Below are 16,109 nucleotides of genomic sequence, written 5' to 3' on the forward strand. Positions count from 1 at the left end.
CTTTTAAGCAGAGGTGACAGGGAAACAGAGAAAAGCATATAAAACACTCAGGGACAAAACAACTGATACCAAAACTGTTTGCCGAGCAAGCGGTTTTTTTCTGCATCAGTGTTTCAACAAACTGACGGGAGGCTTAAAGCAGCGGAGCATCACAGAGGAATTATGAATAATTCACTTTAAAAAAACAGCTATCAAGAAATAAAATGACTTCTTCAAGATGTTCATCAAGATTTGCCAAGATATGAAGAATGTACAGTAGTTTTTTTTGTAGTAGAAAAATAAAGGTAGATAAGTAAATAAATAAAGAAAATAAATAGATGAATGACTTAAGTATAGTACATTGAGCCTCCAGTGGCATTTTTCAGCATGGTAAAATAACCAGAACGTCCCGTGTTGATGTCGTTGCTCCTCTTGTTTTTCCTTGTTTAAATATGGATTTCTTTAAATTGCATAGTCAGATGAATCCACATCTCAGAGCCATGACAGTCACATCATGCCTCTCACAAAGCATCTGTCTCAAAAATGGAGAACAAAAGATGGACAGTGTGAGGACTGGAATATAAAAATGTTGCATTCTCTTGTAAAAACTGCATGCACGTTGTTTATGGTGTGTTATGATGGGCTGTCCTGTCTCGCTGCCCGTGGGACTGCAGGGCTGCTGTATTGTTTGTTGTTCCATTGCAGATGTCAACAGTGTGTGAGGTCTGGATCTGCGGCAGACTGGCAGACAGTCCCTCTCCAGCCAACAGCCAACCAGCCTGTCAGCAACACTTGCTGTTACTAAGAGCATAATGTTCAGCCCGCTGTGCCACTTTCAACACCACAGGGGTTTGTGGATCTTTCACTTCTGCCTTGATATTTCACTCCTTCCATCTTTAACAGCCCTTCTTGAGCTGAATGGTGTCTTCAGTCCGGGCAACATGCCAAGCAAAGAGGAAAGGTTTACCAATTTGGCAGCCTCTGGTGAAACCCTGTTGCATTCTGGGTGAGGGATTGTTGTATATTTGGAGGGTAAAGTGAGAGATTGTAACGGTGATGTCATTTCCTGCGTTCATCAGGAGACAGTCTATACCACAGTGTTGTTAGTACCCATGGTCTTCTTGGTACGGATGCTCATGGCGTATTCCCCACGACTTGTTCCGTTCTCTTCTTTTCGAAGTGGTTTCCTGTGAATAAACATGTACATAAAGTGAGGACATGTCGGAGATTTGACGGCACATTCACTGTCAGCTAAAGGCCACGCCATTAAACTGAGTTTCTAGACTGTTAACCTTTCCGCTGATTTGATTTCTCGGGCTGCTCTGGGTGGATACACCGGTCTCGGCGATCCTTTCTAATAAGCTCAATGTTCAAAGGTCAATTTTGCAAGGAGACAGGAGGGAAAGATACATTGCAACACAGGCGATAAGGCAATTACCTTCTCTGACTGGTAGATGCAATCTGTTCTCTAAGTAATGAGTATGTGTGTGGCTGTCAAAACAACTCGGGAATAACATCGATACATAACCTCCTGTGAAATTCCCTCTCAACTCTGTCCTTTCTGTGCAAAATAAAGCCACAACACATGATCCTCTTGCTGCTACTGGCCTGTGAAGAGTAGTATGATTCAATACAGCCCCTTTCACGCACTCCTTGGTGCCTTTGTGGTTATTATGTTTGTCCAGTGTACTGTGGCTTCTGCACCGACCCCCTCAGCTGCTCTCCCCTGCTCTGGCTTATGTAACTCAGAGACAGATCTGAATACAGTTAGTACAGTCATTGTCCCACTCAACACTGTACAGAGCCTTCGCGGGCACACAGGACCCTTGAGCAACATCTTAGCTCAGTGTCTCCTCTCCTCTCCTCTCCTCTGAAGCCCCCGCTAACCAGTCCAACTTTGACATGTCCAGTCCAGCACAAATCGACACAGTGCAGAGAGGGAATCCTTCCAGGGTGAAATGAGCTCATACGTGACATGATGCAATTCAATACAGAGAGAAAAAATACTGAATACTTTAATTTTTGGAGACAGACTGTGACATTTTGACTCAAAAGTTGTGCACATAGAGGATTGGATTTGACAGTTCATACTATTGTGCAACCAATTGGATTTAGTATAAGTGGATGAAAGCGTTTTAGATGTGAGATGTAAAAGAAAAACTAAATCTGCTGCACATCAATGAGTGGGGATGTGAGCAAAAAAGTCCATTTATTCAAACAAATGAGCGCTGGAAAAAGGTACGTGACCAGAAATTCTTGAAATTTCCAGACAAAATTAAATGAAAATTTCACATTATTTTCCATTAACATTGTAGATTTATATAGTGAGAACATGCAGCGGGAGTTCATAGTACAGTTTACACTAATTACTGGACTCATTTTTTGGATAAATCGAAAACTCTGGGAGCATCACTTGCGTAGGTGAGTTTAAAGATGCAGTAAACAAGTTTGGTATTAATTGAGCAAAAAAAAAATGCAGGAGGAGATAGGTTTAATAAGTTTGACTGTTTTTGTTATAGTTTTACAGTCTTCAAAATGGCTGCCAGCTCACACCAGGTTGAAATTTCATCTCACGCAGGGCTAAATTTTGTAGTAAATGGACCTTTTCATGCTCCCTCTGTATTTATGCATATTTCTCCTGCTGTCAGCTCAATTAATCAGCCTTCGTTTTCGCTTGTTCCCATTCACTTAAGCCAATCTGATTTCTCCACACCTGTTAAAGCATCATCTGGGCTGTAAGAGCTGCTGTCAGCCATTTACAACTGTTCCTGTCTGGGCTGTCATTTCCACGCTGTGCGCCTCCACCCTTCACTAGTCCGGTGCTCATCAGAGCTCCTCAGAAACGCTGCTCAGCTGGAATCCATCCGGTATGTTTCAGCCGAAGACTTGTATGTGTGAACACTTCCACCTTTCATACAGGTGATGATGGCCACACCATTAATAATAATAGCCTCCTCTGTCATTTTTGTCACATCATTTCCTCCTCATTAACTCAAGCCGGAACACGTATTAGTTAGTTAGCATTTTGCTACGTGTGCATTAATTCTGCGGATAATAAATGAAATCCTGCAAAATATATGATTATACTTGAAGGTCTGAGGATAGTGTGCGGGGCAAATTTGAGATATGAGATTGTGGTCTTTATTCCAGGAACAGATTTCATTCCCAAACCAGGCCTCAGAGACTGACTATGAACATGGACACATAATCAAGTGTAAATATTAAATCATCCGCTTGCATCATCCAATCACTTCAGGTCAGCTGTCATGCAGCGCTGTCACCCTCAACCACAGCTGCGTATAAATGTAGGAGGAAGTATTTCATCAGTCTACCTGCCGCTCATTCATTCTGCTCTCCTAGCACCTCCTTCTTTCATTCTTTATGTTTCCTACCATCATTTTAAAAGTAAATAGAAAAAGTTGTTCAAGAAATCATTGCATGTTCTTATTAATTCTGGTGCGTTTATGGGTTTTTTTTGCACGTGTGTGTTACAGTTATGGCATTTAAAGCTATAATGAAAAATAATCGTCTCCATCTTCTTGCAAACAGAGAAACAAATGCTGACCCGTCTTTATGTCATGACTCCCTTTTCAATGTTAAAGTTGTGAAACGTTGGATAAATCGTTTTGAGTGTCCAACAACTCTTGTGAAATGACTCTATTCACTATCAGAAATTGATCCATTTTGCCTGATAAAATTTGGAAAGTCTTAAGTTACTTAACCACAGTGAAGTTAGCGGGTGGCTAACAGGAAGCAGTCAGTATTGTCATGGCAGCCTGAGAATGTCGCCAAAAACACAAACTTCATATGTGCAGATTTACAAGTGACGGTGAGCTTAATGCGCACTGTGTGAACTTTTGGAAGGGCTTGGATGTAAGAGAGGAGCATTTATATGAAATTATGATGCACCAGAGCTTGATGGTGTCATTTTTGTTCATGTTTACACATTTTCATCCCATCTATCCATTCTTGTACGCATGACATCAACATCATGTCTGCTGCAGGCCTGTTTCATAGCCTCATACATGCTAATGTGACATAGAAGCCCCTGAACTGACCCTCAAAGTTATTTCAAGGTCTAAATTTACAGTCGAGTGATCCTGACTGAACTGCCTTTAACTTACAGAGGTCAGGGTTGTTGCTGGTGATGTAAGCTGTAAACAAAATATGAGTCTATGACTAAGCCCTCCTGTGGGACTGTGCCAGCTGGGAGGGGTTGTGTGACTCGGGACACTAGGGAAATGTGCCGGCCATGTAGGACAGATGCCTCTTGCTGTGTCCCTGTGGGACCCGGGGAAAGCCTGAGAAAAGAAAATGTCTAGCTCTGGGGTGGAATCACATTCTGCTGCGGGGGATTGAATCATGCAGCTGCATGCAAAGGGAGTTGGGATATACCAAAGTTTTCTCAAGGGGACAGTCGACATTGTTTACAGCCCGTCTGGAAATATCCCTACATACAAAACAAAGTCAGCGAGGTCAATATTCATATCAGGTTACACAACATCTCTGTGGCTCCCAAATGATTTCAAATTTGGATTATTTTGGACAGGTTAGTATTTCATCTGTTGCGAAGGGACTCCTGTTTGACAGTGGTGATCTATGGCACGCTGGAAGCTGCTTCAGCCCTGCTTGTTTCTCCCAGAATGTAATCTCTACTCACACTGACCATGTCGTTTGAGGCCACCACACAGGGCAGAACATTTGGGCCTCAAATCGACCTCGACCCAGGCTTTCAATAATAGATGCCATGGTGTTGACACATGGCAGGTGGCAACACAACACTTCACAGGTTAGATGAATATTTTATAACAAAGCTGTGCAATCACATCGCACATTCCTGTTTGAAGTTTGGGAAATGGATCATGGTGAAATTAGGACATGTGTTGAGCTGTTTACAATTACTCCAGCCATCTGGAAATTAGAGTAACATGCTACGGTTCAAAGAAAAAACATTAAAAAACAGACTGTTGAAATCTGCCACTAGTGCTGACGGTGCTGGTGCAGTCATTTTGAAAATAAAACAGAGGAGATTAATAATGTACCAGTAAATATTGGATTTTAAACCAAGTTTGTCCTCTTTTATTGTATCTCTCCTCAAGTTTGGTGAATATACTGCATTGACCTTGGACGGGCCCAGCTGTGATGTATTATCCGCCTTTAGACAAGCGTCCCAGAGCGGTAAGTGATTGGGAAAAGCATCTAGCTTCATTAGTCACTTGCTTTGAGTTTTTGTTTGTTTTGGCTTCTTGGACGGCTGACAGCCTGGACTGCAGCATCATGTCTTTTGCTTTGGATGTCACAGCAACACTGAAACGCAGCGTGCGCCTGATCCTCGTTTTTATACTCGCGCACACCAGCCTCCCTGGTACTGAACACTGAATAGAATTATACGGAAGTGTTCTTTTTTTTTCCAGGCCCTTTGCTTCTGACAGATGAATGGCAGACAAAGATTATAAAAAATAACAAAAGGCCAGGAGGGCTGGGACCTGCGGAGCTAGCTCCACTGCTGTCTTTGGCGCTCAGGCTCTGGCCCTCGGCCAGCTGATTTTCATTGGGAAAGCCCGGAGCACTGAGGGGCTGGGAGGGCTATATATAACTGGCTGTGTTTTTCTCACTGACAAAGCCTCTCTCACATTTGTTATTGACTACAGTGCTCAATTACTGTATTTGTTTGCTTTGGTAGACAAGACTCTATGTGTCCTTTTCACAGTTTTATTTCCCCTCTCTTCCTCTAAGGAAGTATAGATGATCACAGCATCCAAGACAAATGTTAAAGAAATCCCATTTTTTCCCCCCTTGGATTGCATTTCTATTGGCTGATGACAAATGAATGTCTAATGAGGCCAGTCTGGCTGGACCTGTGTATTTTTCCCTTCTCATTCAGAGTGGAGGGCAGCTCAAAGTCTGCAGTCTAGAGCTCACAGAGCTTCAGGACACGACCCGCTTGCATGTATAAAAGATGTGGCCTGCGACTGAATGACTGCGCAAATTAATTCATAAATAATGACTTGGGTTTGGGGCTAGAGCCCGTATTGCAACAACACTTTCCTACCACTGCTGCATTAAAAAAGGTGCCCCTTGGCTACACAGGGGGCTGGAGAATTGCCATAATGAATTCCTGAGCCAACCACCCATTACTTCCGCTGCCTGACTTTGCCTATTTGTTGTTTAAAGAAAGGAGAAATAGAGTTCTGCTGAGGAAAGCCATATCTGGCAGGCTTAATATAGTTTCATAAATATAATGTATGATACTAAGTCTATTTAAACACACACACACACGCACACACACACACAAAATAAAGCATAAAAGCATCTCCCTGATTTAGCACACACGTTCTCATGAGGCTGCGTTTGAGTCTGTGTTCACGCCATATTTTACCATCGTGTAAATATGTCAAGATGAGGCATGTATATGAAGCAGTTGTGTGTTTTTGCATGGCTGCACACAAGCATCCATTCCTCTCTTAGTGATTTGCACGATGTGACACGTGTGTGTGTCTTTGTTAAATGTCTGCCAACATTAACGTGGAAGTCGGCGTGCATGTGCGACACCGTGTTGCCTGAAGGTCACACGGAGAATTGGGTCTGGGTTGCGCTGCAGGCGAAAACCTCGCACAGCCTTTTTCTCTAATAAGCCAAATGGGAAAAAAAAAGATTTCCCATTGCAACTGCAGCATCTTGGGATTCCTCCTGCTTTCACTTCCATGAATCCAGCTGCCATTCTAAGAGGCTTTAGACACTTACGCAAATTAAAATCAACAGAGTATCGCAGAGTCAGGTCATCACGTACCGCAACAAATTAATTTAGAGTACAGGAGGATTCTGCATGACTCAGAGTAGTGGATCTTCCTTGCTGACATTTACAACCCATTCCATTACCTAACCTTTGACCTCAGTGTGACCCAGCAGGGTGATGACAGGGTCAGTATAGCCTTCTGCATCACGCTTACATGAAGGAAGGAGAAATAGTTGCCCCCCGGGGGTGGCGTACGTTGGCTAACCTTCCTTTAGCAGTTTCTATTTGTCCTCACTAAAGGTTATTTCAGTAAAGACAATGATGATGTACGTGAAAGACAAAAACCCAAGATAGTTAAAGAAAATAGTGACATCCAACCTCTTGATGGCCTTGTAGCAGATGATGATGGCTGAGAGGAGGAAGACAACTGAGGCACAGCCCACTGTTCCCAGCACTATAATGTCCATCTCCGTCCACCAGGGCCGCATCAAGGGCACCATGGGCTCTGCCACTTCATAAGGAAGAGAATAGGGGTGGAAGAGATACACATACAGAAGAAGAGATTGAGTCGAACATCACGTTAAATCACACCAGACTTTGACTATCAGCTCCTTAGAGACAGAGCAACCTTTCTTGCTCTCTACGCCGAGGAAGTGGCTGTGTCCTCGCCTGTTCTGTAGGTCTGTAGGGTTCAATGTTCACAGATATCCAAGCCGACACCATGAATCATTTAAGGTCCCATCAGCCCTCCTCACACTCACACTCATGTCCACACCGATTACTGTTGCAGGAACCTCCTGCTCTTTCCACATTACATTTACAGAGGACGACCACTCACCAGGAATGTTGTATAACATTATGTGCATCAGCAACTTTGTGTGAGTGATGCAGAACTTCTCACTCTTTCTGCAGCATTTTATCCATCCATCTATCCATCTATCTATCTATCTATCTATCTATCTATCTATCTATCTATCTATCTATCTATCTATCTATCTATCTATCTATCTATCCATCTATCCATCTATCTATCTATCTATCTATCTATCTATCTATCTATCCATCTATCCATCTATCCATCTATCTATCTATCTATCTATCTATCTATCTATCTATCGTCAACAAATACTCTTTACAGCTTTTTACTCCCAACACGCCACATTTCTACTGAGCAAAATAACAAGGCTTGACTCTCCCCCCTCTGCTACGTCACGTCATAAGTCACCAATTTCAAAGCTCCTCTCAGCCAAACTTCCATTTTAATCCTGCGTTTTGTCAACGGCTGTAGGATTTAATTCAGTCGCTGGTTCAGGATCTATTTCATTGTGATAAAGCGCGCTCCTTTGAAGGGACTTCGGAATCCATTTTAGCACACAGACACTTCAGTGCCAATTTTTTCCCAATTTTTCAGACTTTTAGCAGCTAGATAAGGTCTCTGTCATTGTCCCAGTTTTGCGCACTAACTATGCATATTCATTGCCTTTTAAAGACTTCAGTTTAAAGCAAAATATCAGCTCTAACAGTTCTGCAAATTAGTGAGGGAGTAAGAGGATAATTATGTGGATTCAATTGAGAGGGGAAAAAAACGAATTAAAGTGAATTATTCATGATGTCTCCACCTTCTGCAAGCATTTCATTGCAGGGTTACAAAGGAATAAAATTCGGCCTGTTTATCATAATTCTCGTGACACGCCACAGTTTATGGAGGCTTTAGAGCATCAAACAGTGCTGATCTGAGAATTCCACGCAAACTGGGCATTCACACCCCCGCCTTTGCTTACAGTCAGATGGTCCTGGCAGCATTTGTGCTTGACCTTGGCAACAATCACAGAAGGGTCTATAACCTGCACTTCATATGTAGATCACATGGTGAGTCAAGGAGAAAAATAAGTATTTCTAAATTGACAAAACAGACAAAAAGTAGTCGGAATGGGTTGAATAAAACCAGTTTTGGTGCTGTCTTCGAGACTTTGGTGATTAAGTGCTCCCGCCTTTTCATGATGTAAAGGGCTCAGGGTGAGTGATTCTTAAGAGTCACAGTAATAGCTCACAATGGCTGCATCATCAGCAGCGCCTGTCCCATATTTCAGCGCTCTGCTCATTAACGTTCTTGAGCTGTCATACGAATCATATCAACTTTCAGTGAGCAAACTGGTGAAATATGTCGGACTATCTGTCAATGGATTGACCATTACAGACCAAAGAGGGAGTAGCTGCTGCAACAGGCACCATGTTCACACACGTGCACGCACACGCACGCGCGCTCACACACACACACACAACTACCAATACATACACACCCTTACTGCCGCCAGCTCAACATCAAAATGAAAGCTGGAACCACTGGGCTGCTTCATTAGCCTCTTATCTCGATCAAATTAAAGCTAATTTAATTAACTCGTCTGTGTTTTAATCAGGGGTCCTCCGGGGGAAACCCTACCACTGAACCACTGAGCTTGGCAGCCCAGCAGGCATGGATTTCACAAGCAGCTGGGTACTCCCCAAAGTCAGACCCGGCATAAATTAGTCCTGTGTTCAGCTGTCAACATCCTGCTGGCTCCATCACATGCACAGACCTACATGTGCAAAACTGCAGCTAGTCTCAGAGGATTGATGCTACATTTTGTTTCCTCAGTGCACAAAAGGGGAACATTAAAAGAGTTTCTTCACTTGACACCTGGCAGAGAGAAGAGAGTGAGGGAGACAAGTGTGAAACCTGGGAGTTTTGATGCTTGGATTCTTCTTACCTGTGGTGCCCAGTAGCCGTGGGGGAGGTGGCGGAGGCGGCGGAGGGGGAAGGGGAGGGTATCTTCTACAGTGGCATGCCAGCTGGCACTGTTCACTAACTTTCTCTGCCACAGTCCGTGAGCATGACCTCTGGAGTTCTCCCTTATGGTGAGGGAGAGAGAAAGAGAGAGAGAGAGAGAGAGAGAGATTAAAATGACTGAGGCGCTGTCCTTCAATGCATTACCCAGAAGTACCATCATCACAACACTGTGCAGCACAAATGGAGATGCTTGAACTCAGCCGCCTCTTAGTTAGTAGTACCGTGGATATCCTCTCAGCATTCTTTTCATATCACAGCTCCAGTGTTGTTGTCGCCGGGCTGCTGTGTATGTAGTTCATGCAGAATAGTAACACATCTATGGCAGCAGCCCGCTCCCTGTAAGAAGCCACCCACCAACCGAGTGGGCAGCAGGCTGCCCCGAGGAGTGTGCGTAGGTGGACTTGGAAACTCAAGCAGATCACATTACACATGAACCCTGGTAACACTGTGTGTGAACAACAGCTCACCACTATCTGTAGGCAGCAGCACAGAGCAGAGGTTAGAGTACTCATCACTAACATATGCTGCTGCAGGGATCCTGGTGGGATAACTGAATATTGTGATCATGAAAACACAGTTGTACACTACAAGGGATGCAGAGTGTCTGCGTGTGTGTGTGTGTGTGTGTGTGTGTGTGTGTGTGTGTGTGTGTGTGTGTGTATTGCCTTCCTGGAAACTCCACACATGCATGTCTGATCGCATCACAGGTGAACTGCTGACCCCCACCCCCGACAACATCAAATAAACAATACCGATACAACAAAGTTACTTAACAAAATGACTAAATCAAACTATCGCTTCTCATGTGTAAAATGCCAAGTGGCGCGCCTGAGCGTGATTCTTACCTGGCATGAGAGTAAAAACAGTGAGAGAAGGCAATGACCGAAGAAAAAAGGCCAAAAACTTAAAGTAAATGGCATTAGATCTTGGACCAGCATTCCTCTTGCGCTGTTCTCGAAGACACTAGGCAGCGTTTCCAACAAATGAATGCAGTATTCATAGGCTTGAACAGTTTGGGAAATAACCATCCACCCTGCCCAGTTCAGCGGCGATATCTGTGACAGGCGTCTCCAGAAATAGTTTATGCCACAATCATTTTCCTCTTGAAATCCCGTTGTCGATAGCATAGGACAGGCGAGCCGGTGGGGTGAGTAGCAGATCTCGATTAACTCACATCTCGAAAGTAGTTTTTTTTTCTTATTGGCACTCAGATAGCGACCTGAATCACGCCGCTACTCCGTGCAATGTGAGGGCGGTGGATGGCCCGTACCTTACATCCCTCCTCGGCTGCAAGCATGAGTGCAAATGGGCCACTCAAGCCATCGAAGTTGAAATAGAGAGATCCTCAGGAATATCGTGCGGCAGGATTCCACACAATAAGCTGACACATCCCCTCAACTTATCTAGGCTGAATAGTATATGGGCGAGTCCGGAGGGCAGAGCCGAGGGTTAAACTGATGCATCCCCCTCTGTGCCAAAATACAGCGGGCTGTTTTATACGGGAGCATCACCACCGCGCACTTGATGCAGGCAGCGCTCACATCAGCTCATCCTGACAGCGTGTGCTCCGACCGCTTCTCCAAAAGTCCTCCCCCTCCTCTTAAAAAACACAGCTTATGAAGGCGTTGCTGTTTGTTTTCTTTGTTTGCTTGTTTATGTTTGATCTCTCTCTCTTCCTCTCTCTCTCTCTCTCTCTCTCTCTCTCTCTCTCTCTCTCTCTCTTTTTTGTGAGTGGTCCAGGCTGAAAGTATAGCCCACAGTGCGTGGAGGCGAGTCCATCAGGATGACGCGTACTAGAGCGAATTAAAGTCAAGTGGGGGGGGGGGGGGGGGTGCAAGACGCCTACCGACTAAAAACATTGCCATACCCTTGTTTGATGTGCTGTGTGCCTGCTAGAACGCTGTCCAATGTCCCGAAGTAAGCTGAGATAAACAGCACTGATGTAACCTGGCATTTACTGGTAATGCTGCAAGACATTTATAAGACATTTATAAAATATTTATTTTTAAACCTGAATTTATTTTATTTTGTTTATTTTTTTTTCAAGAGATGATTCTGTATAGACCAAAAGTATCAGACTTGTAAAGGGGAGTGAGTTGCATAATAATGTTGGTGGTCTTCACTATAGGCACAGTTATGAAATTACCCCACAGCCCACAGCTATGTGCATGCTACTAGGACGTGACATTCACAGTTAACTGACAGTGAGGATAAAACCTTAGTGCTCATCCTGGTGACATTAACACACACACACACACACACACACACACACACACACACACACACACACACACACACACACACACAAGAGGCAAACCAAGAGCTGATGAAAACTTCTATCGTCCAAATTGTAAAAATATCCTTGATTACATTTGATTGACATAAAATGAATGTGACCTCAGAACGCACGTAAACAATTCTAAGGCTCTTGTGTGTTTACAATTATTATAAAATGAATTTCTGTGGCTGTTTGCATAGTTTAACAGACCAAAAGGACATTTGAGGGCATCAAGATCAGGCGTTTCCTCTTCGGTGAGTCTTCCCATAGCAGGCAGGTAGTTGAAAAACGCAATCCGCAGGTGAATTGATTAGAGGATCCAGCCGTACTCACTTTAAGTGTCTCCTCATGTATCCTCTAATAGAAAACTCTAATGAGCACCAGCAGCATCCCTGCCTGAACCTGATATACCTGCTGATCAGGACTGTTTCCATGTTCCAAATTCAAACCTGCTGCACATGCTGTTCTTACTGCTTCTGTAGGTTTCATAAACCCACATTGCCCCCAAGGAACTTGTCTTCCATTTCAAAAAATATTCACTTGTGCTTTAAATGGCAGAAGCTAATTGTTTCATATCTCACTTATTCCAACTACTCAAACAACTTTGGATGAGTATCAGTTAACATATCTGCAGGATTTAAAAAAAAAAAAACATTTTAGCGGCTGAGCGTTTATCACGTCTCCCGCTTATCAAAAAACCCTCTTCACAGTCCATAATGGGGCGAGCTCACGGACAAGAGCAGTGGATGACTTTTAGAGTGGAAAACACACCGTTCGATTCGCACATATACAATACAGAGCTTTTGCAGAGTTTTTGAAAGCTTAGATTTGGCATAGAGTCCTGCTGCCTAGCGGCTCAGCTCGTCCACCCTCTTCCACAGTCTGTCCCGGTATTGATTATCTGACAAGAGAAAAGCACTACATCCTCCTGGTTCCTTCCTGCTGCCTCACCTCATTCTAACAAGCAGCAATCTGCCACAACATACATCACAGCCCTTTTAAAGTCAGATAAGGAAACTTCCTAATAGAATTGCTGAGGTCTTTCTCTGACATTATTGTTGCCAAGATATCTAATTGGAATTTACATCTCGGCAGGATGCACACACTCACACACACTAACTCACACACCTGCAATCGGAAAATGTGATTTACATCCAAACAAAAGTCATTAAAAAAAAATCAGTTCTTCACGTTTAGAGAGTATTAACTGCATTTATACTTACATCCTCTGTGTTTTTCCTTTAATGTCAGAAACCTGCTAAGCTGTGTCACAGTGGAGGTAGATTGCCATCTAGTGTCAGAGTCCGGCACTAAAGGTCCTGGAAATAAATCGGATCTGTTTTACGCAAGAGGAAGGTAAAGTTATATTTCCCCTCCAAGAAGGCCCATATTAAAGCAAAATAACTGAAAACTCATTATTTGGTTCCTATATTTAATTTAATTCATGGTTCTTTTCTATATCCTGTCCTGTACTTTTTTTCTTTTTAAAAAATTGACAATATAAAACAAGCAGCAGCAAAACATTTCTAAGTCTGTTTTTGTGTGTGTGTGTGTGTGTGTGTGTGTGTGTTGATCCAGATTTTGTAGCACTGTTGTGTGCTATAAATATAATCCATAGTCCCATTTCCTGGGAAGGGTCATGTCATGTATTTCCATCACTTATAATGTCCAGTTATTGACCCCTGAGATGTACCCATCAGTAGCATTTCCACAGGCTGCTCCTACAGAAAACAACTTCTTCTGTTCTCGGTCCTACATCGTTTTACTGTGATGGTTTGGAGGTATACTCTCTCAAAATATTTTTTTTTCACCTCAATAATAAGACGAGGAAATGAATGACAAAGAAGCCAGGTGAGAGCAGCGGTTGATAAAAGTAGATTAAAGGGAGGAAAGAAAAGAAAAATAGCATGAAAACTGCATGGCATAAATGAAATGAAGGCAAAGCAAAAAAAAAAAAAATACTCAGGAAAGAATATTTACTGTAAGAGAGGGGTGGCAGTCAGCATTGCAACACCCCCTGCCCAGTCTGCTGTACTCTTAATAGGAAGTGGTTGAGAACTAGTAGTCGGAGGTCTGGGCTGAGTCCATGAATTGTGCTTTATGACGATTGTTCTGAAGTTTCTTTTTCTCATAATCCTTTGAAATTATTTCCCAGTCTTTAAATAACACAGAACAACTCAAAATGTGATGCATGTGAGAACCTGACCCCCTCCTTTTTTCTTTTTTTTTTTGCAAGTGGCTCCTTATCATCAAACCATTTGTCGTCAGTCCCCAGGCGCCCCTCCCACACGCCTTTTATTCTATGTGTTGAGGGACTATAATTTTCCATAAAAGTGGGATATAATTTTTTTTATTGCAGTTAAAATGGAAAAGAAATGATTCAGTAACAGAAGCAATTGGCTCATGAAAAATCAGATTAGTTAGTGAAGTGTCTGACCTCATGACGGCCATAAATACCTTTAGATGGGATGGTATATTTGGCTCTGAGGTCTTCAAACGATGAGTGAGATGTGAACGATGAGAAACGACGAAAATGTGTTCTTTCAATGTCAATCCGATCCCAGAATTGAAATATAATCTTATAACCGATCCCGCAGGGTCTGTCTGTAATAACTGGGAGCCGGACTGATGAGTGACTTTGACCTCCAGTGAACTTCATGAATATTTCCCCAATTTCTGATCCCATTAAACATTAATTGGACTATTTATAAACTCAGATGTAAAGAGAGGGAGCTCAAACAGCCCATGTAGATCACTTTTAATTAAAGCGACAACTGGGGCGGCACTTGAGCTAAAGTCTGTGTTTTATTTTAGAAGAGACTTAAGACATAAAAATAAGAAAAACTAAATTAAAAAAAGCTTTGTCATAAAGAAGTCTCTAACGGGAGAAACCGGCAAAGGCATCAATAGTTGAAACACTGAATTAAAGTTTCAGGTTTAGTCATGAAGGGAATGACATCATCGGCATACAGTTTATGATCAGGCCCATTAAAGTGACACCAGAGGGATCATTCTCGTGCCTTATCGCTCCTGTAAGTGGTTCAGTTACATGGAAGAATAATAGAGGGGACAAGGGGCAGCTTTGTCTTGTGCCTCTTCCCAAATGAAAGCACTGCCCACACCCCCACCACCACCAGCACCACCAGCACCACCACACCCAGCCATTGTGGCGCTATGGAGAAGTCTCACCCACTTAATAAACCAAGGCCCAAATACACACTTTTGGAGAGATTACGTTACAATAACAGCCCTATAATGGAGAATATAGATTTAGATTAAAAAAATGTACACATTTCACAATATAAACTCTATAGTTACTTCCAAAATGTTTAACCCCCTGCCTCGGAATGGTCATTTTAAGGTAGGTAAGAACACATTTTTGTCATGTATATGTAAACCCACACCGCTTCTAGTTCATTCAGCTCTGCTAATATTTTTTAAACTTGTATTTGATTTTTTTTTTTTTTTTTTTTACAATCTTTATCTAGGTTGCGCCTCAGGCTGCTTCATTTCCCACCACGCAGGGATAGTGAGTGGAAGCAAAGATGTTCAGGGGACAGAAAAAAAAATAGTTCTATGCATCACAGCGGTTCTAATCAAGGAAAAAAGAGGACAGAAAACTCAAGATATGCTGGACTTTTCCTAAACAGACTTCTGTACCAAATAATGATACCATGTACAACTCAAGCAAACTTCCCTCAATGGAGTTTGCATTTTCACCGAATACATGTGAGTTAAGTGTCCTGGGGAGATACCACCTTGTCCGTGGGTGTAAATGAGAGTCTCTATCTGGTGGAGGTGGATAGGAGAATGTAAAAATGAGGGATAATGTCTTAAGTGTGAGTGAAAGTTGAATCCACCTGTCTTGACACATTGTGAGCTCCATGAATGCCACTATGCTTCCTCTTTCTCATTCTGCCTCACTTCAAAAGCCCAGGAGTGTGTGTGACAGGCCAAGGGAGGGGAGCCCTATTGTTAATTGGTCTTTTCAGCTAAACACAGAGCTGAAGGGAAGAAGAAGAGAAGAGGACAATAGGATCCCATTGCCTCTCCATAACAAGAGGGATGCACCATCTAAAAAGATAGAGCAGATAGACTGGTGGGGTTCCCCTCAGACAACCCCAAACTGAGTGAATAGGACAATCCATCATCATGACTGCAGTTCACTCAGAATAAATCCCCCCTGTCTTTAAACCAGAATAAAAATCCAGGCGCAAAACTGACTCAGGATGCATGACATGAGTTTTTTTTTTTTTTAAACAAAATAAAAACAACAAGCCTGAGGTATT

General features: G+C 42.8%; 1 protein-coding gene across 1 annotated transcript; it reads right to left on the bottom strand.

The window, feature by feature from the left end:
• Positions 1–11,209, bottom strand: prima1 (proline rich membrane anchor 1). The gene is made up of 4 exons (XM_086182365.1): positions 10,388–11,209; positions 9,463–9,604; positions 7,094–7,226; positions 1–1,166 (listed from the first exon to the last, which is right to left on the bottom strand). Exons 1-4 carry the CDS (start codon positions 10,667–10,669, stop codon positions 1,067–1,069), a joined length of 657 nt encoding a protein of 218 aa, XP_086038491.1. The 5' UTR covers positions 10,670–11,209; the 3' UTR covers positions 1–1,066.
• Between the last annotated feature and the right edge of the window lie 4,900 nt (positions 11,210–16,109).

The sequence above is a fragment of the Aulostomus chinensis genome, chromosome 17 (genome assembly GCF_037954235.1).
Source record: "Aulostomus chinensis isolate RoL2024-O1b breed Wild chromosome 17, RoL_Achi_v1.0, whole genome shotgun sequence".
Taxonomy (NCBI): Eukaryota; Metazoa; Chordata; class Actinopteri; order Syngnathiformes; family Aulostomidae; genus Aulostomus; species Aulostomus chinensis.

Coding starts and splice junctions, on each gene's coding strand:
- prima1 (XM_086182365.1), bottom strand. CDS start 10,669: ATGCTATCGACAACGGGATTTCAAGAGGAAAATGATTGTGGCATAAAC. Junction 7,227..9,462: donor ACGGCTACTGGGCACCACAG/GTAAGAAGAATC, acceptor TTCCTTATGAAG/TGGCAGAGCCCATGGTGCCC. Junction 1,167..7,093: donor TGCTACAAGGCCATCAAGAG/GTTGGATGTCAC, acceptor GTTTATTCACAG/GAAACCACTTCGAAAAGAAG.